Raw genomic sequence first — 26,776 nt, 5'->3', positions numbered from 1 at the left:
TCCTTTTCAGGGGTGCTTTAGATATCGCATCCTTCACGGGGGTAGATGTCACAGACTGTTTAAATGAGTGGGATTTGTTTAGATTAATCAATTTTTGAAGCACTGTAGAGACCACTTCCAAAGAGTTTATTTTATCAAAGGTAGGAGGTCCTACATTATTGCCCCTCTGTTCACTACCTAAATATGGATCACACACTAAATCATCCGCATGCACCGTTGTTCGCGCTTCATCCGCGTTCAGTAGTGATGATATTAAGAGGGGGATAGGCTCAGCAGCATTTGTCATTTTGTTTAGGGAAAAAAAAAAATCGCTTTGAATTATTGCGCCTACCTCGTGATTAGTTTCAGGAACATCAGTACAATTCACTGCACTCTTGAGATGCCATACCTCTGCGAGAGCAGCTGCGGCAGGGCAGACGCGGGGTGCCTCTGCCAAGTCCAACAGGCGCTGTGTTGCCTCTGCGTTGCCGGCCACAGGGTCGCATCCTCCTACTGCATTCGCTTCCTGCGACTGACTCCGCCCCTCAGCGTCAGTGAGGGCATCCTCCGCCTCGTACAACAACGCCGCCTCTCTGACCTCCCGCGACACACCACACGCCGGCCCCGAGCGGCTGGAAGCTCGCACATCACCGGCTGTCTCTATGGAGGGACGGAGCTCGCCCACCCCTGCTAGCAAGTCCTGAACCACAATGAGCGAAATATCGCCCGTAGCGCTCTGACAACTTGAATTATTTGACATGTGCAGACATACGAATTCAGCTTGTTTAGGGCAACTTAACACGGGCGTAGGGTGGATTTTTCCACAAGGGTCGGAATTTGGGCGAGCACCCTCCTAAGGTGTAATCCCACAAACTTCGTGTGGCAGGGGATGAAATACATTGTCTTGGATCGGAATATCATGGTCCGTAATGTGATCCGATGCAGATTGGCAGGAAAAGTATTGGCTCACCTGTTTTTTGCGTGCACCTTTCACTGGCAGCTCATCTTGGAATGCCATGCGTTTGACTCGCGCTCGCGTCCTTAGGGATGTGGATAAGTTCGATGGATCCATCATCAGCGCTGCGCCACTCGCCAAACAGTGGATTCCTCAGCCCTTAGACCTCAGGGCTTAACGCCGCAAGGGCGGGGGAGGCGGCCTTTTGTGTTTGGTGACCCAGTCGGGTGACTTGGTCAGGTGGTAGGACTGTATAAGCCGCAGGCACACGCACCTCCTTCTCCTTTCTTCCTTTCTTCAGTTCTCCAGCAGGGTGAGTCACTCGCCACAGCCAAACAGTGGATTCCTCAGCCCTTAGACCTCAGGGCTTCGTTGCTTTTAAATTGGCCAAGAGCTCCAGGAAGATCCTCCGGTCTCCAAGGAAGCAGGACTGACCGAGCCTGAGCACCCTCAACAAAGTGCCGGACCCTAGAAGCAAGGAAAGTCCATCTTGACAGCCAGGAACCACAGTGTTGCTATTTGCGGTAGACGCGAGAAGCTGAAACACTGAACAGCCACTGAAAGTGAAGTTTGCCAGTTGTAGGTTTTGACCGTCCCAGTGCAGGAGTCCCCCCCCCGACGTCCTCCCTCTTGTACCCATGATCGAGGCCCAGGAACAGTGAGATCTGCAGAGCTGCACAGAAACAGAAGTCATCTGCTGCATCTTTTCTTCATTTTAAAAGGTACTGTACAAAGTCTAAGAGAACTTACCTCTTGCCGCAGAGTTGCTTGCATCTTCTTCTACTCACAAGTCTAATCAGCTTGTGACTCTACATTTGATTCTTCTTTTCTTCAAAGACTTCTGAAACATTGGGCAAATACTTTTTTACTTACCTTCAAAGAAGTGCTTCAGCCTACCTAGACTCTTGCCTATTGACTTAGCCTGTTTTAACTGAATGACTCTTATCGAGGGATCTGAAAGTATTTGCCTGCTTAAGAAAAATTTGTGGTGTCTTGTTTGCTCTAATAACCTTTTCCCTTTTTACTTGCTCTTAACTAATTCTGAATGCCAACAGTAATACATTAATATCAACAGCACCCTAGCAATTGAAGTCACCTGTGGGTGTAGGTCTCCTTTGTATGCCACCCCAAATGGGTACTTACTGATTCTGAACTAAGAGTGTCTTATTTTGAAGTACATTTGTGTGGTGTTTTACAGTGCTACCTTCTAAAGAAGACTTACATTAACTGACTGGTAAATTAACAATTGTTTATCAAGAAACCATGTGTGTAAGTGTTTGCTTGTATACTTGTCACTGTGAATCCCTGTGCAACTCCCCTACAGCTCACATTGACCCCTCTTGAGATAAACCTGGCTACTCGTCCACACTACCAACCTGTGTAGTACAGACTTATACCAAAGGTTGGGTTACTACTGCCAGGAGGTCAGGGTTGTTGTAGTGCACCCTATGGGTACTGCAAACAAGCTTTCCTAACACTCTGCAAACACACAGTAGTCACTTAAAGTCAGGAAAATAAGTGGTTAGTGCAACATGAGCTTAGTTCAAGGTTCTAGAAACGTTTTTTTTTACATGACAGGTCTTTAAAGTCCAAAAACACAACCCTAACTAAAAGGCAGTTCGGAGAGGGCTTGAAGTCTTGGCAAACAGCGAATAATGAAGAGTTCCTGCTGATTTCTTCCAGTGTCTAAAGTTATAGCAGCAGCAAGTTAGCAACAGAGGAGACCTAAAACGGACTTGAGAAGGGGACAAGAGCAACAGCTTGGGACAGAGGTAAGAGGGGGTTGCCCTGGACACCTCTACGTGCACTCCACCGCTCTGGAGCGACTTTTTCAATAAGGTTGGCAATACCTTTTTCCCCCACAGTACCTTGTGTTTGAAGATGTGGCAATGCTGGACCTGACCTCCGGATTTCTTGGTTTGGTGACGAAAGGCAGGACAATGGACAGGGTCTTTCAGCAGCAGTACCAAGACTTTCAGAAACTTCTTGGTTCACTCGGCTGTTTAGGCGCCTTTTCAGCAGCACCAACAAAGAAACGGATAGTCCCATACTCTGGTGAGGGGGTCTGGGCAAGTTGGATCGGATCTCTGGAGTGCCCTTACGGACTCAGCACAGATTTGAACGGATTCGGCCTTTCCACGACTATGCACTCGAAATGGGAAGCTGGTCTCCTGGTATTGGGGTTACGCAGCTCTGGAAGCTCCTAGGGCCTCGGGAGCTGGCTTGCTTCAAGGTTATTCTTGGGACTGGTTGTACACACCAGCCAAAGGGAAAGTTGTCCTCTTCAGAGATCCTCGGTCACATAGAAAACGGGGTCAGGCAGCAGTTGTCGCTTCAGTCTTGGGAAGGGTCTGAAGGCGTCTCTGGCCGCCTTCTTCGGTTACTTCTGTTTCCAGTGGTCGACTAGCTTTACACTCTAGAAGCCTCACCTTTCATACAGTTCCTGCACTTTTCTGCAATCTCTCAGCATTTTACAGAAAGGGGCGTTTGGCTGTCCAATCAGGACAGCCAGACCCCCTGTGGGAAATGGTCCTATTCAGGTGCTTTGGCAGACAAAGGGTAGGGTGGATAACTCCTCCCCCACTTCCTGCCTGCCGAGACACTCTGGAGCCTAGGTGGGGATACCTACTGGTTTCCGCCGGGCATCATCTTTTCATGTGTGTTACACAGCACCCTCAGTGCAGTAACACAGGGAAGCCTTTCTAGACTGTCCCAAGGTTTAAATACTTTCTCTGGGATAAACTGTTTCCCATCGAATGTAAAGTTAAATTGGCTTTACTAGTCTTTAAATTCCTAGATGTTAGGTAGAATTACATGCAGTACCCTCTGGCACCACCACACACAATTAGGACTACAGGTGTAAGCGAAACCAACCTTTGGTAAGTCTGTACCACACAGTTTTTGGTAGCGAGCTGAGAAGCCAGGCTTATCTCAAGAGTGAATGTGAGCAGTACAAAGTTACACAGAGAACTTTCAATCACAGTGGTTCAAGTAGACACATACTCAAGGTTTCTTGCTAAAACACTTATTAATTTAGTACACAATCATTTAGAAAACATTTAATTAGAAGGGGGCAACTTAATATTAGAACCCAATACACTTCAATACAAAACTAAGATTTTAAGACAGTTTGAGCTCCCCTGAAATAGGAGACAACTGGCAGTTCAGTTACTTAGAAGTGAGCAAAAAGGCACAAGGTAAGTAGAATAGATCACATATACTTGTTAGACAGTGCAAATAGTTTCAGTTCACCAGAAGAGTTCCATTCAAGTCAATAGGCCTAGGCCAAAGTCAATGGGCTAGCGTTCTGGATAGAAAAGAGCAGTGCTGGTATCAAACGGTAAAGTCTTTGCAAAAGTTCTCAGAATTAGTTTAGACGAAAAAGAATCATTTGTTGGGTCACAAGCTGATTAGGCCTGCAAGTTTGGAAAGTTTCAAACTTTCACTGCTATAGTGGAGTTCTCTCAATCGGGTTGGCACAGTACCTTAGTATGGAGAAACAAATGCAGCTGAAGTTGTTGGTTCCTGGCAGTTCCTACAGATCTCACTGTTCCTGAGCCTCAGTCGTGGGGACAAGAGGGAGGACGTTGGGGGACTCCTGCAGTGCACGGGATCGTCGGAAAACGCAAACAAAATGGAGTTACTTCAGTTCAAGTAGCTGTTCAAGCACACAAGCTGGTGTCCTTCTCCCCCCCCCCCCCCTGGTTAATCCTAACCAGCTTCGAGAATGGTATCCAGGTGGCTTATGAGTTAATTGGTCCCACCAACTCAAAGGAAGTAGTCGTCCTTGAAGGGGCTTCTCGGTCGAGATGAACTTGGCAATTCGGACCTGCAGCAGGGCTTCACCAGGCAAACCAATGGTCCAGGAGTTGCAGCAGCCGTCCTCTTCCAGCGGTCAACTGCTTTCCAGTCCAAGAGGCTCTCCTTTTAAACAGTTCTCTCCCTTTCATTCCAGCCTAGCTGTCCCTCACCCAGCAGGGTGCCTGTCCTTGCCGGACAGTCAGCCAGCCAATCATGCCAGAGTGCATTTGGGTCTCCTAGGAGACTAAGCAAAGGGAGTTTCGGGAACCAACCCTCACTTCCTGTCCACCCTATACACTCAGAAGCCAGAGGCTGTCTTCAGTCCTGAAGCCTGCCAAAGGCATACGAAAAAAGGGACCAAACCTGGTTTGGCGCACAGAGAAACTCTAGAGGGACCTTTCCATAAAGAAATGGTTAAAAAAAGAAGAAGACCGGGACCTGTTTAAACAAAGGTGCTTAAGGCGTCATCTTGAAGAACATACCGGTGTTCGCGGTCGGGAAAATTCTGGTAGTTTGTTATAAAACCACTGCCACCAGCCATCGATAGGAAAGGGTAGCATTTGACTGCTACATGAGTTTCTAGACACAGAGGATACTAAGGAACCCCTCCAGCACTATTGTAAGATAGTGTGTGCTGGGTCTAGGAATTTAAAAAGACTAGTAAAGTCAATTTAACTTTACATTCTCTGGAAAACAGTAGTTTATCCCACAGAAGGTATTTAAACCATATGACAGCCTAGGAAGGTTTCCCTGTGTCACTGCACTGAGGGTGCTGTGCAACACACATGAAAAGATGATGCCTGTGGAGTTGTCTTAAAACAACATAATCAAAGAACACAAGTGTAAAACACATCAAATTACGAGAGAGTGGGGGGGGAAAAAGGCTCACGCACTCTCCAAGTAAAACAATCAAGACCTCAAATACCAGCGAAGTTGCTGGGGGTCTCTAAGGTGAAGGGAATTTGCACTTTTATGAGAATTCTCTTAGCAACTTTGTATCCTAACTTTTTATAACAATGGTTTTATGGTAACTGTGTCTCAGACAAGCTGGTGGCAGCTGTGTGTATATCGTTTGTTATATTACTCACCTTTTCCATTTACTGCAAATGGCTACTAAAAGCTTCTAGCACAATAAGATGCACAAGCCATGAGACTGTTTGCTTTTTCTTTGGCCATAAAGTTTGACCCTTTTCCTGCCTTCTCGGGTCAAGAAATGCATTATATGGAATTCCCTTTCCTGGGGAAAGCTGCTGCTTTCGCGGGTAAAGGGGCTGTGTCTGTGACAGCCAGAGGAGGGGGCTGGGACTGTGTTGTCGCAATCCAAAAACTCTGGTTCCTGAAAGTCTGTTGCTGGGCAGATGGGCTGACCAGGAGTGGACAATCCTTGACTATTTGAATGGTACAGATCCTTACCATTGGTGGGCTTGTGTTTGCACCCAGCCCGAACCTTGGATAAAAAGGGGGGACTCCTGTAACACTTCATCAAGATCAGTGTTGGAGCCAAGACTTCTACGAAGAAGAGCAGCCTTGTGATGACCCAAGGAGATCCCTGCTGCGGACCAGCATCAACTCAAGTGATTGGCCTGGTGAAGCCCTGCTCCTCTTCCTGATCAAGAAGATCTTTGTCGGTGCTTTGACACCTGGACTGGTGGGAACAACCAGTCTGACCCCTGCTTATGATAGTTGATATGCTAGTTTATTTATAACGCGCTTAATACCCAGGGGGTTCTAAGCGCAGACCCAGGGATCGAACCTGTGTTGATCCGTGTCATCTTGTTTCCAAGTCGAGCACGCTGCCGCTGAGCTATCCTCCCGGCTTGAGGACCAGTGCCTTCGGAAGGGTCCATGGACCAACCGGTGGACTAGCAGCCCTGTCCTGGACTACCTTGCTGTAGGAGTCGTCGTTCCAGGCAGAACCCTGGAACTTTGTAGATCTTCATCTTTTGCGACAAGTCGCCTGCTCCTGCTTTTTAAGCAGAACTCCAAGGGAAGCCATGCTGGAGATGCTTTTATGTTCGCTGCTGTACAATTGCCTGTGGCCGCCTGCCTGTAGTGGATTTTAGTTGGAACACTCCTTCAATCCTGTGAGGTATACTGAGGGGTTCAGCACCACAGAAGCAGTACTCATCATTTGGGGCTTCAACTAGAAGCTGACTGAACAGATTCCTATGCATCACAACTGACGGAAACTAAATTCTGGCACCAAAAGTGACCAGTGCATCCACAACCCATTGCCATTCCTCAACTAAACCAAGGGCAAGCGATTGTGTAGCCAACGCATTACGAAGACCTGCAGTGGTATTTGGAAGAATCTGAGTCAGGGGGGTAAGTTAACATAACCGTTTCTGTCCTCGCTGTTCTCCATATAGTAACATTGGGTGTAAAGTCTGGCCCCCCCAACACACTAACCTGGCCTCTGGTGGTGGGACCTGGATTAAAAATCTTTCCCTAGGCCTATCCTAGTGTGGGGGATTAAGTGGAGTACCCACCCTAACTTCACTAAATACTTAACTATAGAAACGTACTAAAAGCACCACCACAGTCTTGCTGCATCCTTTCTAAATAGACTAACCAGAAGAAGCGATATTTTGGAACTTGCGACTTTTAGGGGCAAAGTCTTATACCATCTCAGGGTTGGATTTAAGATTGACGGAAGCCGTTTTGGTGTTTGTTCTAAAGAGTTTGGTCTATTTGTCCTTGCATCCGACTCCTTACCTGTATTGCAATGGTTATTTAATTCATGCATATGCATTTCTATTCTCCTAATAGTGAATGAGTATGTAGGTTATACATGGTTTTACTTACTTGTGATTTTGTTTGTTTACTTTGTGTGTAACTAATGGCCTAATAAATACCTATATGTTTACATATTTACTAACTTGAGCTATTGGTGTTGCTCTGTGTGGACTCATTGTAGCCCTAGACCACTCTCACACTTGTCCTGAGTGTAAGCATTGACAGCTTAGCTGCCTTACCTTAATTGGGTTTCGGCAAACCTCAGTGTCTTCCCAGTTTACCACAAATAGGGTGGCCTCCAAAAAGCTTAAACCCAGGGGCTGATTTAGAAATCCATCTTAAGGAGGAATGCATAACATGCTCTAGTATAAGCACTCGAGGCTGACAAGTCATGTATTCTTGCATCAATAGGATTCTGCATACACAAACTCTCTCAAAGCAGTGGCAAAGCAACATCAATCACTGCGCATCATGGCACCTTGACAGCAATTAAGAATGAGAAAAAGATCAGAAAAGAGCAGCAAGTCGGTTACCTTTCAGAGTTTCCAAAAGGTTCTTGGCTACAAACCAGCAGATGGCTTCGAAAAAAGGGAATTTGAAGAGGTCAGGGGTCTTCAGCCGTTTCTCCATCTCATAACACCTGTAGGAGTGACATAGGGAAGAATTGTGTAATCAGAATGCTCGGCAGTTCCAACTGCTCATCTTCAATTAATCCCATTTATCAGCATTAACCACAAAAGTAGAAAGCCCAACAGGTACAAAAAGCAGAAAGGTCACAAACATGTATTTCAAAATGAACCAAGCACAGGTATACGTAATAGCAAAACCCCTAACAGGCCACTGACAGTTTACAAGCAAAATTACAACAGTTAAAAGGGAGAGGAGATAGACCGGGCATGGCCAGTGTCAAAGTATGTCCTCTTAAGCCAACATAAGATGCTGTGGAGGGCACTGGCTACAATGTACTATGATATGGATCTCTTCACAGAACTTCTAGAAAACTACCAGGATAGCCGGGTGGAAGTGTATAAAGGATGGGGTTTGGTACAGTTATTCTAGAGATCTATTCACTCCCTAATCATAGAAGTACATGACTACTAAACAGGACACACTGCACAATTTTAACCTCAAATGTCATAGGGGACATGGGAAAGTAACTTTTGAAACTAACCCAAGGAAACCTAACTGGATTGCATTCTCAAAGTGCAAAATAAAGTCTGAGTCAGTGCAATGGGATCGGCATCTTTGAAAACACTTACATTTGTGTGCAGCTTGGCGACCAACTCGGCCACGCATCACCCCAGAACAGGACCCGTCTATAATATACCCCTATTCTCAAAAAACAAATTTCTTCAAATAGAAGGGTCTGAACATTTCCTACCATCAAAAACATTAGATTCACGCTCAGAGAGAAAAGCAGTGTCAGTTTCCTCAGATCCAAATTCACAGTGAACTGAGAACACTGCATATAATGTTTTGCTGTTCCTCAACTACTCACTGCATGATGTGTTCACAGGGGACCTAAAGAAGATCGGGATAAGCATTTTCATTAACATATGTAGCTTAATGACTAACCTGAGCTGCATGCCAATATTGAGGTTGTGCAAAAAGTTTCCTCCAAAAGCCATGCAATCCTGAGATGTGAGGACAGCGTGAATCCAGCCTACAAAACAACCACATGTTGAGCAGTCAGTAAGAGCAAATTGCATCACGGGAACATATGGAGCTGAAGATGGGTATAATCTACCAGATCACTTGACATTACATGGAACAGAGCAAATAGTTCATGAAAACTTTAAAGAACTGTAATGGTTACAACATATACACAAATAGACTTTATATCTTAAACATGACATAAGTGTTAATCGTAAAGGGGAGTTTGGGCCGCTGGCGAACTGTCCACAGTTGGGAAGCTTTGTTGAAACAAACCATATTAGCAGGCTCATTTGTAGCCAACAATTGGTTAGAAAGCCACACTCATTTATGATCCGTGTCCATCGGACTGAAAAGCAAAGGTTGGAATTGCCAGGGGGTACAGTTGCAGACACGCTTCAGCCAGGAAATCTCATATTTGAACCAAGAGTTGGGAAGGAATGGTGTGGTGTGAATGATGTGGGGGTGGCGAGGCTACTAAAATCGCACCCAGTGCCAGATGCTGAATTGTACAGAACATGAGGATAAAATAATTAAGTTGCTGTGCACTAAAAAGCCTTGCACTAAAGAGGTTGTTACGTTATATATTTTATTGCCCACATCCTGCTTTGCCAGAGGACCCTATGCACATCTGAGGGTTTTGCGTGCAAAACAAGGTCCCCCCCAGGACTACAACACCCAGAACTCTGCCTGTAAGTGTGAAAAGCATCTGAAGCAATGGAATTGGCTTCCAGGGCAACATAAACGCTGCCTCCCTTATTCAGTCTCCCCTGGTCGCCCAGCACGGGAACCTGCAGCCAGGGGCCAAAAGCAGCACCACAGCAAGGGCTGGGAAGGGCCTAGAGCCAGATCCACTGCCAAGAATTGTCAAGCTCAACCTTTACCTGACCGCTGATTCCACACAGAGATCCTTCCACCTATTGACTATCCTTTAAGCGCAGAGTGTCTGCTACCTCACAGTGATGGGTAAGATTGAGCAATGATCAATCTTTTCTGACTTTTGTCAACCGCATAACTTTATGCTTTGCTGGTGGATTATTTTTCCTTATACCTCAGTGAGAGAGAACCTTTTTCCACACTCAGTCCTTTTATGGGTGTCATTTTTAAGACTCTCCATAGTGTATTTTTAATGTTATCCTCCGACAACTTTTGGTATGTACCTTTTTATTGTTGCTGGGTTGCCTTAGGGGCTGCCCTTTTAACTTTCTCTGGCTAACCTTGTGAGAACTACAGTTCTCAAGGGTAGAAAGGATATTTGGATCCCTTTTACATTTTGTTAGGTGAAACCAACACACCCGACCTTATGTGGAGTCCTGGGGAGATACAGTTAAAAGGAGAAAGGGGATACATTGTAACATCTCTGTTACAGGAACACGATTACCTTTAATGGCTGGTGGCAGTGAACCTTTTTCCTAATTCGGTGACCTTCACGGCGGGCTGTTTCACAGCTGCAGTAAAGGCACCCAAGGGTGCCCATTTTACCAAAATGGGCCCAGTCTTCTTTTCTCCCTGTTAGGCAGAGTTTGTATGCAGTACCCTTTGGGACCACTACACACAACTATGACTAAAGGTGTAAGCAAAACCAACCTTTGGTATAAGTCTGTACTACACAGTTTTTGATAGCGCAGCTGAGCAGCCAGGCTTATCTCAAGAGGGATTGTGAGCTGTAATGATGTTACTACAATCACAGGTGTTCAAATAAACTTTTAACTCAAGGTTTCTTAAACACTTATTAATTTATTCAATAGTTATAAAACTTTCACTAGAAGGAGGCAGTTAAACATACACAAATATACTTCAGTACTATATTCGTTAAGTTTCTGAGGCATTCAGACTACTTTGAAGGAGGAGCAAAATGGCATTCAGAATACTTTGAAGGAGGAGCAAAAAGAAATAGGTTCAGAACATAAAAGAATTACAAGTTTCTTAGACAGTGCAGAGGAGTTCCCCAGAAGAGTCAATTCAATCGGCTAGGCCAAAGTCAAAGGGCTAAAGTCTTGGATAGGATAAAACAGTTCTGGTAAGTAAACAATAAAGTCTCTGTATAAGTTCTCAGAAGTAGTTTGTAACGAGAAGAATTATATGTCTGATGACAAGCTGATTAGGCCTGCTAGTTGTGAAAGTTTAAAACACTTTCACTGCGAGAGTTAAGTACTCTCAGTCTCGTTTCACAGTACTTTACAAATGAAGAAAAAGATGCAGCTGAAGACTTCGGTTCCTGGCAGTTCCTGCAGATGTCGCTGTTCCTGAGCCTCAGTCGTGGGGACAAGAGGGAGGACGTCGGGGACTCCTGCACTGCACTGGGACTGGTCAAAAAGCTGGCAAATGGCAATTCTTCGATTTCGGTAGCTGTAGTAAAGCACACAAACTGGTGTCCCTCTCCCGGGTTATTCGGTTTTCTACAGCACTCTGAGGAAAATACAACCAGCTCTGAGAATGGTATCCAGGTGGCTTAGTGTCGAGTTGATTGGTCCCACCAACACAAAGAGAGAAGTCGCCCTTGCAGGGCTTCTCTGTTGAGATGAATTTAGCGATTCGGACATGCAGCAGGGCTTCACCGGGCAAACCAACGGTCCAGGAGTTGCAGCAGCCGTCCTCTTCAAGCTCGTCTTCAGTTCTTTCATACCAGTGGTCGACTCTGCCTTCCAAGCCAAGAGACTCGCCTTTTATTCAGCTCTCTCCCATTCATTCCAGCCTAGCTGTCACTCACCCCGCAGGGTGGCTGTCCTTGCCGGACAGTCAGCCAGCCAATCATAGTAGAGTGCATTTGGGTCTCCTAGCAGACTAAGCACAGGGAGTTTCGGGCACCTCCCTCACTTCCTGCCCAACCCAGACACTCGGGCGCCAGAGGCAGTCTTCAGTCCTGAAGTCCGCCAAAGGCGAATGAGCAAAGGAACCAAACCTGGTTTGGCGCGCAGAGCAAAACTCTAGAAGGACCTTTTCACAAAGAAATGGCGAAAAAAGAAGACCGGGACCGGTTTAAACAAAGTGGGCTCAGACGCCAATCTTGAAAAACATGGCTCCCGCGATTTAACGCTACCGGTGTTCGCGGTCAGGAAAAATAATGGTAGGTTGTTGTAAAACCACTGCCACCAGCCATTTCGATAGGAAAGGGTAGCATTTGACTGCTAAATGAGTTTCTAGACATAGGGGATACTAGGTAACCCCTCCAGCACTCTATTGTAAGATAGGGTGTGCTGGGTCTAGGAATTTGAAATGACTAGTAAACTCAATTTCACTTTACTTTCTCTGGGAAACAGTAGTTTATCCCAGAGAAGGTATTTAAACCTTGGGAAAGCCTGAAAAGGTTTCCCTGTGCCACTGCACTGAAGGTGCTCTGCAACACAAGATGATGCCTATGGTGGTGGTTAGACTCCATAATTCAAAAAGAAAAACACAGAAAACACATTGATTTGAAAGGTTCAAAGTCCCAAAGTTTAACAAAAGAGCTGGAGGGCTCTAAGGTGGGAGGAATTAGCACATTTTGAGAATTCTCCCCAACGCTCACCATTTTAGTGTTCCTTGTACTTTCTTGTTCCTTCCCCCAACCTCCAGGGCGGGAAAACCCTTTGTGTCTATTTTCTCTTCGGCAGGAGCCTCTGGTCAAGCCCAGGCTCCAGAGTTTGAGAAAGCAGGAAGCGAGGAAGGAGTCCAAAACTTCACACCCATTTGTCTTCCAGCCTGAATGTAAGAATGCAGTTCAAACTGGGAGGCTGGCTGTCCTGAAACAACTGGCAATTCCCCCTTGCCCCACAAGTTTGAATGTTGCAAGTTTTGATGGTTTGATGGATTGGCTGGGCTCCTCCGATCTTGGAAGCTGAAGAGGTAGTCGACCACAGGAACCAAATCCGAAGAGGAAGATGACAAAAACACGGCTGAGACTATTTCCAGTGACCCGAGAGCCTGCGGTTACCCTTCCTTCCAAGCTATCTGGGGATTTTGAAAATGACGACCCAGAGCCTGGTGAGATCCACTAAACTCAAGTAGACATGCACTTTGGGCCATCCCACTTCATGCTGCGACCTTGCAGGGCTGCAATACCCCAATACTCTGGGACCTTGAGCCATGATGCAGTGCATGGTCTTCCGAATCAAGCTGAAACTTTGGTGGCATCCTGCTGGACCTCCAGAGACATGCTCCAGTCCTTTATGTGCCCTCACCAGAGTTCTGGACCAGATTAGCGACGCAAATCTAATCAGCAATATTCAGCCTTCTTCTGACTCCAGAAAAGGGCGCCAGAACCAGAGAGCCGCATCCAGCTGCAAAGAAGCTTTTGCCTGGAGCCTTCCCAGTTTATCCTTGCTGAAAAATCCTTTCCAAAGTCCTGTCTTTCGTCTTCATGACAAAGTAATCCATCAGCTGGGTTTTTGGCTGCAGATCCTGAAGTCTCCCCTGCAGTAACTCTTCTGTGTTGGAGATACTGTGTTGGCTAGGGTATTTACCTACCTAAAGCCTTTGTGATTCCTGTGTAGCTTTGGGGCGTTTCCTGTGATTGGGAGTCCTCTCATCCAGTTAACCCAGGCACACTGCTGGAATCCTCTTCCCCAAAAGTAATGCTGCTGGCTTCACTATTTCCTTCAGAATATTAGTCTGTAAGATCACCAACTGGGTCTTGCTTCCCCTGACCTGCTGTATAGCCTGTCTAAACGAAGTCTGCCTTGGGTTTACCTACCTAGAATAACATTGAGTCATTCGTAAAGTAACATTGGGTTTTGCTTTCCTTGATCTATTTTATACAGATGTTAAAACAGCCTTAGGTTTATACCTACCTTTAAGTTGCTGATGGCTCCTTTACAAAGAATATGGGGTTTACATACCTTGGGCCATCCTAAAATAAGTTAGAAAGTTATTGCTTACGTTAACCTGTGTTCCACTTGTTTGGTAAGTTTGTCTTAAGTCCAACTGGTGTGGGACTTCATAAGACTTGTCTCTTGGTATTAGGGACCCAACTCTTAATATAGGCCTGTACTACATAATTCGGTATAGTGGCTGAGCAGCCAGGCTTATTTTAGGAGGGAGTAATGTGAGCTGTAGAGCAGTACACTGAAATCAGTGAACACAGGGATCGAGGTAAACATTTACTCGCTTAAACTTATATTAAAATATTTTTATTTATATATACACACACTGCACACAAGCAATCTAAAACGCAGCAACTAAAAATAACATTCAATGCGAAATAGTAACAAGTAATACAAGAAACAATAATGCAGGTGAGTAACTTTCTATGCTTTACATATCCAGCACACAAAGTGACCCTCCGGTGCGGGTTTGCACACCCTTAATCTAGTACAGTGACTAGATAGCCATTTGATGTGAGGTGCTTAAACCGCGTACACCTCTTAAACCTACAGTCTTCTATAAGAATCTTGAAGTTACAAATAATATTCCAAACTAATCTTAGTTTTTCACAAAACACCTGTTGTATTATTAGCGCCAATTTCTCTGGACTGCTATGTGCAGGGAAGTGCCTTTGTGTGATTTTTATCTTCAGCGGGAATCCTGTAGATTCCTCACCTGGGCTCCATAGTGTCTGAAGGCAGGAAGTGAGGGAGGAGTCCAAAACTCTGCAGCCCTTTGTCTTCCAGCCTGCCTCTGAGAATCCAGTTCAAACTGGGTGGGTGGTTGTCCTGAAAGGACCGCCAACCCAACCCAAGTTTGATATTTAATTGGCTGGGTTCTTGCATAAAAAAGTCTGATCCTGTAAGCTGAAGAGGTAGAGAGCCTTCTGCGTAAATAGAGCCTGCTGTAGCCCTTTCTTCCAATCAACCAGAGGATCCCGAAATGGAAGACCCAGTCTCTGGTGAGACCCACTAGACTCCAGAAGACCTGCATTTTGAGCCATCCCACGTGTTGCTGTGCCCTTGCGGGGCTGCACTATCCCAATAGCCTGGGACCTCGAGCAATCTGGCGGCGCACGATTTTATGAATTCCGAATCTCCATGAAACTTTGTGAGCATCCTGCTAGATCTCCAGAGGCACGATTCACGTTTGTAGAGTCCTCACGAGAGTGCTTGTTGGGCAAGGATTGTATGCAGTAACCCTGTGGGAGACTGCACCAGCCTTGTCCTCTTGCCAATAGGTAACCCCAACCTTTGGTATAGGCGTGTACTTCACAGGTTGTTAGTGTGACTGAGCAGCCAGGCTCATTCTCAAGAGGGTCAATGTGAGCTGTAGGGTTGCAACATAGAGCTTCACAATGACAAGTATCCAAATAACACTTACACTCAAGGTTTCTTGATGAAATCATCATTTATTAATTTAAACAGTCAGTTTTAGAATAAGGAATCTTAAGAAGCGAGCAAATATTTAACACTTCAAATATACTTCAGAATACACACCCTCAGTTTCAATAAATCAGTAGATACCCAGAGGCGACTTCAATTGTAAGGACACTGTGGATATCATGGGAACATTTAAAAGCAATACAGAGTTTGGCGTCAAAAAAAGGAAGAGAGGTTAGGGGAGAAAACAATGGTCAACTAGTTTTTCAAACAGGTAAGCACTTTTGAACCCCCCAATGCAATGTAGATTAACCCTATCCCAGCTATACAAGTAAAGATTACATGACTTTTTGGAGGGATAGTTAAAACACAATCAGAGGTTAGTAGTCTCTTCAGGGAGCTAGGACAACCAATGTCAATTGAGCAAAGTTTAGGGGAGCTGAGGCACATCTTGAAGGTAAGTAGAAAGTCTTGCACAATGTTAGAGAGTTTTTGTTGAAAAAAAAGAAATCACTGCTGGGCCACAAGCTGGGAGGCTTGTGAAGGGCAAAGCTGCAAGCAAGTATGCAACAGGCAGAAAATGCAAGTCTCAACTGAGAGCAAGTAAGCTGCACAACAAGAGGTAAGTAAGCCTTAGTTTACAGTACCTTAGGTCTGAAGAAATTGATTCCAGCAGGCTTCCGTCCCTGTTGGGGTTTGGCGGATCCTATTGTTCCTGGGCCTCAGTCGTGGTGACAAGAGGGAGGATGTCTGGGACTCCTGGACTACGATTCGAAGGTTGGCGGCAGCAATGGGCAAAGTTCAGATCAGCGGCACTTCGTGGGTTCAGTGTCTCGCGAATAGCACCAGTGCAGTTCTCGGATACCTTGTGGATTTTCCTTGCTTCTGGGGTCCAGCACTCTGTTGAGGTGGCTCAGGCTTGGTTAGTCCTTCTTTGAGGGAGTCAAGAGGATCTTCCTGGAGCTCCGGCCGGACTTCGAAACGATGCATTTGATTCTGGTGTTCCCGTCCACTGGCACTCGGTTCCTGCAGCAGCAATGGAAGTACAGCCAGCAGAGAGAGGGTTTCCAGTCGAGTTCGTCTTGGGGTTGATTGATCCCAACAACCCAAGGGGAGAAGTCGTCCTTTGCAGGGATTCTCTAGTCGAGGCGAATTTGGAGCTTCAGCACTGCAGTAAGGCTTCACCAGGCAAACCAATGTTCCAGTAGTTGCAGCAAGCATCTCTTCCAAGTTCTTCCGATTCCTTCGTCCAGTGGTAGACTGTGCCTTCCTTGCAAAAGACCTTGCTTTTTATGCAAGTCTCTCCCATCCATTTGTAGCCTAGCTGTCACTCTCACACCAGGGTGGCTGTCCTCCAAGGACAGCCAGCCGGCCAATCACCTTTGGGTGCATTCCTGTAACCAAGGAGACTAGGCACAGGGAGTATCGGGAACGTCCCTCGCTTCCTGCCCTGCCAGACACGCTGGAGCCAGAGGTGGGATTCAGCAGTGAACCCCGCCAAAGACAATATGAACAAAGGAACCAACCCTGGTTTGGCACGCAGAGTAAATCTCAAGAAGGACCTTTCCAACAAGAAATGGCGAGAAAAGACGACACGGGCCATTTTGACAAAATGGGCACCCGTTGGGTGCTATACCGCAGTAAAAACACACAATGGTAGGAAAAAGTAAACCACTGCCACCAGGCATTGATTATAGAAAGGGTAACCTAAAATGCTACATAAGAAAGTAGACAAAGGGGATACTAAGTAACCGCTCCAGCACTCTATGGAAGATGGTGTGTGCTGGGTCTACAAAGTTACAAAAGGTAAGTCAAGTAAATTTCACTTTACTGCTCTTTGAAACAGTTTTTCCAAGAGAAGGCATTTAAATCTTTGGGAAATCCAAAGGACTTCCCTGTGTCACTACACTGAAGGGTGCTGTGTGACAATGTAAAACCATGATGCCTATGGAGTTTGTCAGACTCCAAGACCAAAAGAGAGAGAGAGTTCAAATCAAAGAAAAACACATGAGGGGGTGGAAAAAAGGTCACTCTCTCCAGGATCAAAATTAAAAATCCTTAAGTCCAGCAAAAGAGCTGGGGGTCTCTCCGGTAGAAGGGAATTAGCACATTTCTGAGACTTCTCCGCAACAGTGCTGGACCTTGCAAACGACGAGAATCTGACCAGCAATATTCGGTCTTCTTCTGTGCTCCTGAGAAAGGTACCAAATCCACAGAACCGCATTCAGCCACAAAAAAACCTTGCCTGAAGCCTTCTGTGTCGATCTCTGCTGAAAATGCCCATCCAGAGTCTGGCCTTTGGTCCTTCAGACAAGGAATGCAGTACCTTGGTTTTTGGCTGCAGATCCTGAAGTCCCTCCTTTGGCATCCTCTTTTTCTGTGCCAAGTAGTCCATACGAAGAACATCTTGTTTAGAGCCTTCCCTGTGATTCCTGCAGCAACGGTCCTTCCAGAGTCTTGTTTTCAACCTTCTTGGTAAAGGAATTCAACACCTGGGTTTTTGGCTGCAGCTCCTGAAGTCTTCTTGCTGGAACTCTTCTTCACAGATAAGGTACTGTACTTGCTTGGGTAGTTACTTTTCTTAAGCCTGAGTGGTTCTTGTGTATCCTTGCGGTGCTGCTGTGCTGGGGAGGCCACCTATCCAGTTCACCCAGGCCCACTGCTGGAACCCTCCTAGGTTGTCTTCTGTGAATCCCCTGGACCCTCAATTAACTTTTAAAGTGAACTACTTGTTGGCCCAGTCTTCCTCTGGAACTCTTTACCTGCAACTGAGCCCCATCTCACCCTGCCTACTGCTGGCTCTTAGGCCACTAGGGTCCCTCTTCTGCCTCTGAAAGAACCCATGTACTAGAATTGGGAAGGGCTAGATATTTTAAAGGGTCTGTCATTGTATGATATTTTGAAGGCAGCTGACTGGTCTTCGGAATCTACGTTTAAGACATTTTACTTTAAACCAGTCTCTAATGTGGCCAACCAGGGGTTGGGAAGCTTTGAACAAGAATAATGATCGCCTCCAGTCTTGACATAGAATGAATATTACCCAGGCTGATGGCGCTAGTAGTCTTGATTCTATTAAAGACTCAAAGGCGAGCATTATCCCTCCCTTATACGCAGGTGAATGGGTGAAATGTGTTTTTCTTGAAATGTATTGCTCTGTTATGTATATAATGATGTGACTATGTCTGCGTATTCCCTCCCAATGATGTGTTTTGGGTTGGACTCTAGGAGAGGAAGCCAACACCACCTGAGGGAGTTAGATGTCATGGCTAAGGAAGCCAGAGCAAGGAATCGACGGGAGGCCGATGGTCTCGAAAGAGTTACTGTTCCAAGGTTGAAAGTTGATGTGTTTCGGTTCATGGTTCTAATAACACATCAAAGAAAGAGGAAGAAGTTAGAACAGGACGTGATGCAAGGACTGTTGCTCAGACTGGATTGGTCATGTGTTCGAGGTCAAAACTACAGAATCCTGGGGACTTTTGAGGAGATGCAGTTCCTGATGGCTGTAGTTTTGTGGACTGTTTGGGACTATTTCTAGTCTGTTTTTCTGAGTTGTTGAAAAAGGAAAAGGAAACGTTGTGAATTGAGCTGCTATGAGAAGTGGCATTAAAGAGTTTAAAGCATAATGCTCACCTCCGAGTCTTTAATAGAATCAAGACTACCAGCACTATGAGCCTGGGTAATCTTCATTAAAATACAAAAGAGTGGGAAAAGGGGTCTCAATGTTGCTGGGGTCTCTAATGTAGAGGGAATTGGCATGTTTCTGAGAATTCGCCCTAACAGCCTTCTTCACTTTTCTTCTGGGCGGGCAGAAGACCATAATCTTGGTCTTCGTCGTGTTCACTGCCAGGGAGTTGCCATCGGTATAATACTTTAAATTGTTCAGGGTGGCCTGCAGACCCTGCAGCGTTAGATTAAGGACCACAATGTCATCTTTGTAGCCCAGTCATTTAATTGCCACAGAGACCAGTTTTGGTGGCATAGAGGCTGGTTTGCTCAAGGCGTTGTACATATCGGCATGGTAGAGGTTAAAATGAGTGGGTGCCAAATTGCAACCCCGCTTTAAGCCTCTATGTGTGGAAATCCACACTATGTTTTTGTCGTGTTGGTCCATCCTGATCTTAACTTGTGTATTTTTGTGGGGAGAGATAATCATACTTGGTAGGTCTGTAGTAGGCCTGTAGTGCCCCATCCTGCAAGTTTGTGCCAAAGACTGTTGCTGTCGAGAGTGTTGAAAGCAGCACTGAGATCTGTGAAGGCCATATAGACCGGTGTTTGTCTTACCGTCCAGGCCTGCTGATGATGATTGTGCTGAGAGCCAAGATGTTAGTGGTGGAGCTGTGGCCCTTACGAAATCCAGTTTAAGGGGAATGATATTACGGGCCTCAGTCCATGTTTCCGATTCAAGGAGAAGAATTCTTGCAAAGATCTTTGCCGGTGCATCCAACAGAGCCAAGATCCGATAGCTACCTGGATCTGCTGGGCTTCCCTTTTTGTAAACTGTAACCACAATGCTATCACACCAGGACGACCGAATATTCTGCGAGATTCCGATGGAAGAGAACAGGACATGTAATGCCCCCGACCAGGCATCAGGGGAAGCTTTTATTAGAGAGCTACAGATTCGATCTGGTCCCGGTGCCCTTGGTTCTTTGGTTGTGTTGATACGGCGGAGGAGGTCTCCAGGCATGTGGGGGTAGGACCAGCTGGAATGGTTTAGTTGATGGTGGTAGCTTGCTCCCATCTGTAGATTTAGGATTAGATGGGTGTTTTTCAACCCCTTTTTGAAGTTCAACAAACACCCTTGAACTGTGGTCACTTGTGTGTCTTACTGTTGATACCATGCCTTCCTTACACACTGCATTGGTGGCCCTCGTCCAAAACAGATTTCCTGCATCCAGTCTGTTAGGGAGAATTCTCTGTTTAGGCTGAATTTCCTAACCTAGTGTGTCCCCCAGCAGCTTTGCTGGATTTTTGGGGTTTATTTTTTTCTCCTGCCAAGAGTGAGACTCTTTCACCCTCACTCTTGGACATGATTTGAGAGTGTTACTGTGACTTGCTATGTGCTTCTGGGCTAGGGGGTATTTTTTCCCCATAGGCGATCATTGGTTTTTGAATGTGTGTTACACAGCACCCTCAGTGCAGTAACACAGGGGTTTCATAGAGACCCCCAAACAGACTCCACACCCTGGGACTGACTACTGTCTCCCTGGGTCTGTAAAGTCACCATTGACTTTACTAGTCTTAACTTAGGAACTTAACCAGTACAAACCATCTTACTGTGGAAATACTGGTAGGGGCAATTAGATTGCCCCTGGGTCTGTTGTCGAGGGGGTAATGTCCCGTCCCCCCTCGCCGAGTTCTGGCTGGTGGCAGTGGATACCACGGAAATATTCCACCGGAATATTTCCCAATGGGATTTCCCATTGTTTTTAATGCACCACTTTTTGGTGCAATGTTAAAGATACCGCCGGTTTATTTATTTAATATAAATTCACTGGTTGGGATTTTTTGCCAAAATGGCGTCTAGGTTCACTTCAGTAACCCTGAACCCGAGTCAAGCCTTTGTTCCACTTTTGGCGGGCTTCTGCACAGAAGCCCTCCACAGTGGTGTCATTCTGTCTGGGTACCACAGGGGGTGTGGGAGGGGGTTTAGGCACCCTGGACTGAGTTGCCTTGCCAACTCATGTCGCACTCTGGTGTGATTGGCCCAAGTGGTGAGCCACCCCGCTCACCACTTAGCATGTTTGAGTGACAGCTAGGCTGTATGAATGGGGGTTTGCTGCATAAAAGCAGGGTTTTTGGGACTGGTTCTTGAGAAGTCGCCACAGGACCTAAGAAGCCGAAGAGGGAGAAGCCGAGACGACCTGCCAAGACGACACCACCGGTGAAGCCCTGCGGAACCGTCTCACCACTTTTTCCGACGACAGAGGAGATCTCCCGCCGGAGAGTCTCCTTCCCTTAACTGGTGGGGACAACCAGTTGTTGCCTTCTTTTCGCCGTCCCGAAGCATCTCGTGGCCGCCTTGCCTGTGCCAAGCACCCCGGCAACCGGGATACCACTTTTTACCTCAACCGCGAAAGAGGGGTAAACTCCTTTGTGACCGGAAAACTCCACGGCTGGTCTCATCCCTGGTAGTGCAACGACCTGCAGCTTTCTTCCACGTCGAGATCACCTCTTCCCCTGGACGACGCCGCGACTTGCACCCACTACCAGGAACAACTACCACCGCTGGAGGATCCTTTCCACTTTTAAAAGGTACTGTGTTCCGCCCGGCTTCCCTTGCCACCGATTGTACAGGGTAGATTTAGCCCTCGGCTCTCGACCCTGGGTAAGCCTGGGACACCCTAACTAAACTTTTTCTAAACTCAGTAAAACCTTTTCTACTCACCTGCAAAGACTTGTGACATTGTGTGATCTTGGGCATATTTTCGCCTGGCTCTCTCTAAAGCGGGCCACAAACCAATTCTCCTCGTTCCACAGTTGACTGCCTTTGCTAACCTTATGTGGAAAGTGTTTTACCTTGCTGCTTTCATTACTTCTGCTCTTTTTTCCCTCCCTTTTCTAATAACTTGTTAGAGTGCCATCTGACGTTAAGCGCTCACCTCTGTTTGGAAATAAGTGGTGTTAACTTAGACTTGTCCAACAAATGACTAGGGATGTACATATAAGTAATAGTGACTGTGTTTTGACTTACTTACCTTTTTCTGTGCTAGTGTAATTTATGAGTGTGCCTTTAAAATAAATAAGTATATACTTTTACACCTAGCTCTGGTCAGTGTTTGCTTGTACTACTGTGCCTCTGTACCTATCCTGTATCCTCTATATACTGCCTAACTCTTCTTGAGGGAAGTCTGACTGCTCAGCCACAGCTACCACAGTGAATCTGTGTGGTGCAGACTGCTACCAAGTGGGTTTACTGCCAACACCTGTAATCTTAAATCTTTTGCAGTGGTCCCAGAGGGAACTGCACAGGTTTCTGCTTAACACAGTCTGTGCCGAGGGGTCCAGCATGGAGTTCTTCTGCATTCTCCATCCTGAAGACTTTAAAACAGCATTTGTCGCAGACTGAAGAATTGTTCGAACCTGCAACCCCTGTGCATCAAGTACCAGAGTCCAAGGCGGGAAAAGCAACCTTGGACGCTCTTCTGAAGACCTGCCAAGTCCTAAGAAGAATCAGATTACAGGGGTACGTTTTAACAGTACTTACATGAACCCCATGTTTCCCTTTTAAAAGTTTGGTAACTTTTGAAAAGTTCTGAGAATTTGGCTTTGCCATTGTGTGCTTGAGCAAGCATTCAGAAAGTGGGGGACACTTATTCACTAGAACAATGTGTCCTATACCCATCGGAACTCTTCATTGGACCCTAGATGCCGTCCACTAACTCCCCACCCCTCACATAACTGTGTGGAAATTTGGTGAGCATATGGTCACAAAGCCCCATACATCCTAGGGATAGACCTTTAAAGTTAGTGCTGAATCTCTGTGGACCAGTAGCCTGCATACCAATACAGACATTCATTTACAGGGGTTTGTTATGTATTTTGCCCTACTCCAGTAACTGTATATATGCATCATTTATTTAGTTTGTGTAATATTACATGTTAGTAGTGTTGTATGGCCATACATAAATATAATAGTTTTATAACGGATTGTCTAAGTGTGTTCCTTGACCTTTCACTGTGTATGCTCATTCAGGGTCCCTTACCAGGTTCACCCTTCCCGATACCTAGCCTTGACCACTCACCTTGCTACCAGGAACTGGTTTGGCTACCTCTCCCAGAATTGTCCCCGTCAAACTAGGTTGGCCTCCTATACCTTGGTCCTCCAGGCCAGAGTATAGACATCAAGACCCAACACTGGCTGTACTCTATTTCGATAGGAGTGTGAATGTTAGTGTCCTGGGGGTCTAATGATGCCATCCAAGTCATTGTGCTGATGAGCAGCCAGGATCGGAGGCACTTACCATACAAAAAGTATTAAGAATAAATTGGTTAAAATCAGAAAGATACAAGAATGGTCTTACTCCACTATTATTTTTTGGTATAATAAAATAGGAGTAGTAAATCCATGACCCTTTTCCTCATCTGGCACCAATTCTATCCTTCCAAAGGAGAGAAGTTTTAGAAGCTCTCTGAGCAGCTCCGGAGAAGATTTGTAGAATTTTGGTGGCGAGGAAGGAGGAATAGAAGGGAGGGGCGTAGAGTAAACTAGATGGATGATGTTTAAGACCCACGTCTATCGATTAATATATTTCCATATAATGAAAAGGTTTGGAAAATCTTGCTGCTCTCTGGGATGCATGTTCCTCAATGTGGAACTGACTGATGACATGCACAACCCTGGGTTGAAGTCAAATAGAGATCTTAGGTACTTGAGTAGAAGCAGCTAATGGTGTAGAAGAACAAGTTACTTTCTTACCTGGTAACGTTCTTTCGATGGGATGGTCCGACGACGTATTCCATATCTATGACATGTAATCACCACAGCTGTGCTGCTTCGGAAACTTTTTTCGGCGTCTGCGTCCTGCGTCGATGACGTTGATGCGCCGTCGTCGAGGGCCTCCTCCGACGTCCGACGTCATCCGATGTGATAAGTAGGACGCACGACGCCCGTAGCCTCAGTTGTAGTTTTTTCCCCCAGAACGTGTGACACTAGTCAACTGCCAGCCAGACACAAAGCCTTGCGGAACGTAAGCTGCAATCGCAAAAGAAATTCTGCAGCGGGGAAGGCAGGGCGGGAGCGATATGGAATAAGTCGTCCGACCATCTCATCGAAAGAACGTTACCAGGTAAGAAAGTAACTTGTTCTTCGAGGGGATTGGGTCCTCCGACGTATTCCATATCTATGACAGACTCCCAAAGCAGTACCAGAGCAAGGAGGAGGGAAAGAATTTAGAATCAAGATTTAGAATAGCCAATCAAATAGCAGAGCAAAGGACCGCCTTGCCAAAGGCCAGATCCTGTGCTCGGATGGAATCGAGGGAATAGTGACGTACAAATGTATGTACTGAAGCCCAGGTGGCTGCATCACAGATGTTGCCAATAGGAACACCCCTCTGCAGGGCAGTAGACGCAGCCATACCCCTGTTAGAATGGGCCCGCAAGCCAGCCGGTGGGTCCTTACCAGCCAAGCGGTAGCACTCCGAGATGGCCAAAATAATCCAGCGAGACAAAGACTGTTTCGTCACAGCTTGCCCCAAACGCTTTCCAGCGTAACCAATAAAGAGTTGATCGTCCACTCTGACCCAGGACATGCGTGAAACATAAAAGCTTAAAGCTCTCCTAGGATCAAGCCTATGGAGCCTCTCCTCTTCCTTACCAGGATGCGGAGGAGGATAGAATGCCGGAAGAACAACCTTCTGGGCCAAATGAAATTCCGTCACTACTTTCGGAAGAAAAGAAGGACGAACTCTAAGGACAACCCTGTCCTTGTGAAATACAGTGAAGGGAGGCTTAACTGAAAGTGCCTGTAACTCACTCACTCTGCGAGCGGAAGTAACCGCAACTAAAAACACAGTTTTCAGAGTTAACAGCCTCAAAGGGCAAGAATGTAAAGGCTCAAAAGGAGCACCCATAAGAAACTTAAGAACAAGGTTTAAATCCCAACCGGGCACCAGGAAAGGTGACGGAGGGAACACATTAGTGAGCCCTTTCAGAAACTGTGAAATCAAAGGGATTTTAAAGTAAGAACACTCTTCAGACGAGCGCTTAAAGATGGACAGCGCCGCCAGGTAACCTTTAACGGTACCCACTTGCAAGCCCCTGTGGGCCAAAGAAAGTAAAAAGGACAGAACCATGGGGATGTTGCATGCAAAAGGATCCACATTCTGAACTCTGCACCAGTCGCAGAACTTACGCCAACGGCAACGGTACAGAGACTTTGTTGCTGGCCTTCGGGCCGAAAGCAACACCTCCATCACGTCCTCAGGGAGGTCCCAATCCTTATACCTCAACCTTTCAGAAGCCAAGCGTGAAGGTTGAGGGATTTGACCTCTGGATGGAGAACCTGACCCCCCTCCCGTGAGAGCAGATCGTCTCGGAAGGGAAGACGACTTGGAGGGCAGATGGATAAGTCGAGAAGGTCCGGGTACCACGTCCTCCGAGCCCACGCCGGGGCAATGAGGATCATCCGGGAACCGAACTTCCGTAACCTCCGCAGCACTTGCGGGATGACGGGGACTGGAGGAAACGCGTACAGCAGCGGGAATGACCACTACACCACGAACGCGTCTCCTAAGGCTCCTTTTGGAGGAAATTCCCGCGAGCAAAACCTTTCGCACTTCCGGTTGACACTGGAGGCGAAGAGATCCACTTGAGGGGTCCCCCAAAGGGCGAAGATCTCCAGGAGAATCTCCTGAGCCACCTCCCACTCGTGAGAGATTGCGCTCTGCCTGCTCAGAGCGTCCGCCGTCACGTTCTCGTCTCCGGCCAGATGAACTGCCGAGATCGAAACTTCCTGCTGGATGGCCCAGAACTCGAGCTGCATCGCCTCCCTGCACAGAGGAAGTGACCCTGCCCCCCCCTTTTTGTTGAGGTAGTGCATGGCCACTTTATTGTCCGTCAGGATCAGGACACTCTTTCCTCGCACAGTCGGCAGAAAAGCCTTCAGGGCTAGCCTGATGGCCCTCAGCTCCAAAAGATTGATATGGAGTCTGGACTCCGACGGAGACCAACGACCGCTGACTGTGAGCCCGTTGGCATGAGCTCCCCATCCCGTGAGGGATGCATCCGTCACGATCGTCACCTCCGGCCAGGGAAGCCAAAATGGAGCCCCCTTCATCAAGTTGCCTTCGACGGGCCACCACAGAAGATCCCGGGCGACCGAGGGCGGCACCTGAAACGGGTCCGACATCCTGCCGGAGGACTGCGACCATTGCGTCTTGAGTGCCCACTGCAAAGATCTCATCCGCAGGCGAGCCTCTGGCACCAGAAGAATGCAGGATGCCATGAGGCCGAGCAACCTCAAGAACTCGAACGCAGGAGCGTCTGGGCATGCTGAAACTTGTGCACCAGCTGCTGAATGTGAAGAGCCCTCACCTGGGGAGGAAAACACTGCGCCAGGGAAGTGTCGAGCACCGCTCCGATGTACTGGAGCCGCTGTGTTGGCGTTAAATGGGACTTCTTTAAATTGAGGGAGAAGCCCAGCCTGTGAAGGGAGCGGCAGGTGACGGACAGATGATCCAGGACTTGCTCGGGAGAGCCCCCCCCTGATCAACCAATCGTCCAGGTAGGGGTAGACGTGAATCCCCCCTTGCCTGAAATGCGCTGCCACCACCACCATGAGCTTGGTAAAAACCCTCGGGGCGGAGGTCAATCCGAACGGCAGGACCCGAAACTGAAAGTGCGAGTCGCCAACCGCGAACCTCAGGTGGTACTTGTGCTTGGGATGGATCGGCACATGGAAGTAAGCATCCTTGAGGTCGAGTGA

At 46.8% G+C, this 26,776-nt stretch overlaps 1 protein-coding gene across 1 annotated transcript in view; it reads right to left on the bottom strand.

Moving 5' to 3' along the window:
• The window catches only part of KDM7A (lysine demethylase 7A), a 529,021-nt gene that overhangs the window by 179,090 nt on the left and 323,155 nt on the right, over positions 1-26,776 (bottom strand). Inside the window, exons 8-9 of the mRNA XM_069628822.1 lie at positions 9,047-9,134; positions 8,005-8,111 (exon numbers count right to left, since the gene is read on the bottom strand). Coding sequence (XP_069484923.1) covers positions 8,005-8,111; positions 9,047-9,134 — 195 coding nt within the window. The remainder of the gene's footprint in view (positions 1-8,004; positions 8,112-9,046; positions 9,135-26,776) is intronic.

Source organism: Ambystoma mexicanum, chromosome 12 (genome assembly GCF_040938575.1).
Source record: "Ambystoma mexicanum isolate Mex_15411 chromosome 12, UKY_AmexF1_1, whole genome shotgun sequence".
In the NCBI taxonomy this organism is placed as follows: domain Eukaryota; kingdom Metazoa; phylum Chordata; class Amphibia; order Caudata; family Ambystomatidae; genus Ambystoma; species Ambystoma mexicanum.
This window is presented reverse-complemented; position numbering and strand designations above follow the sequence as displayed.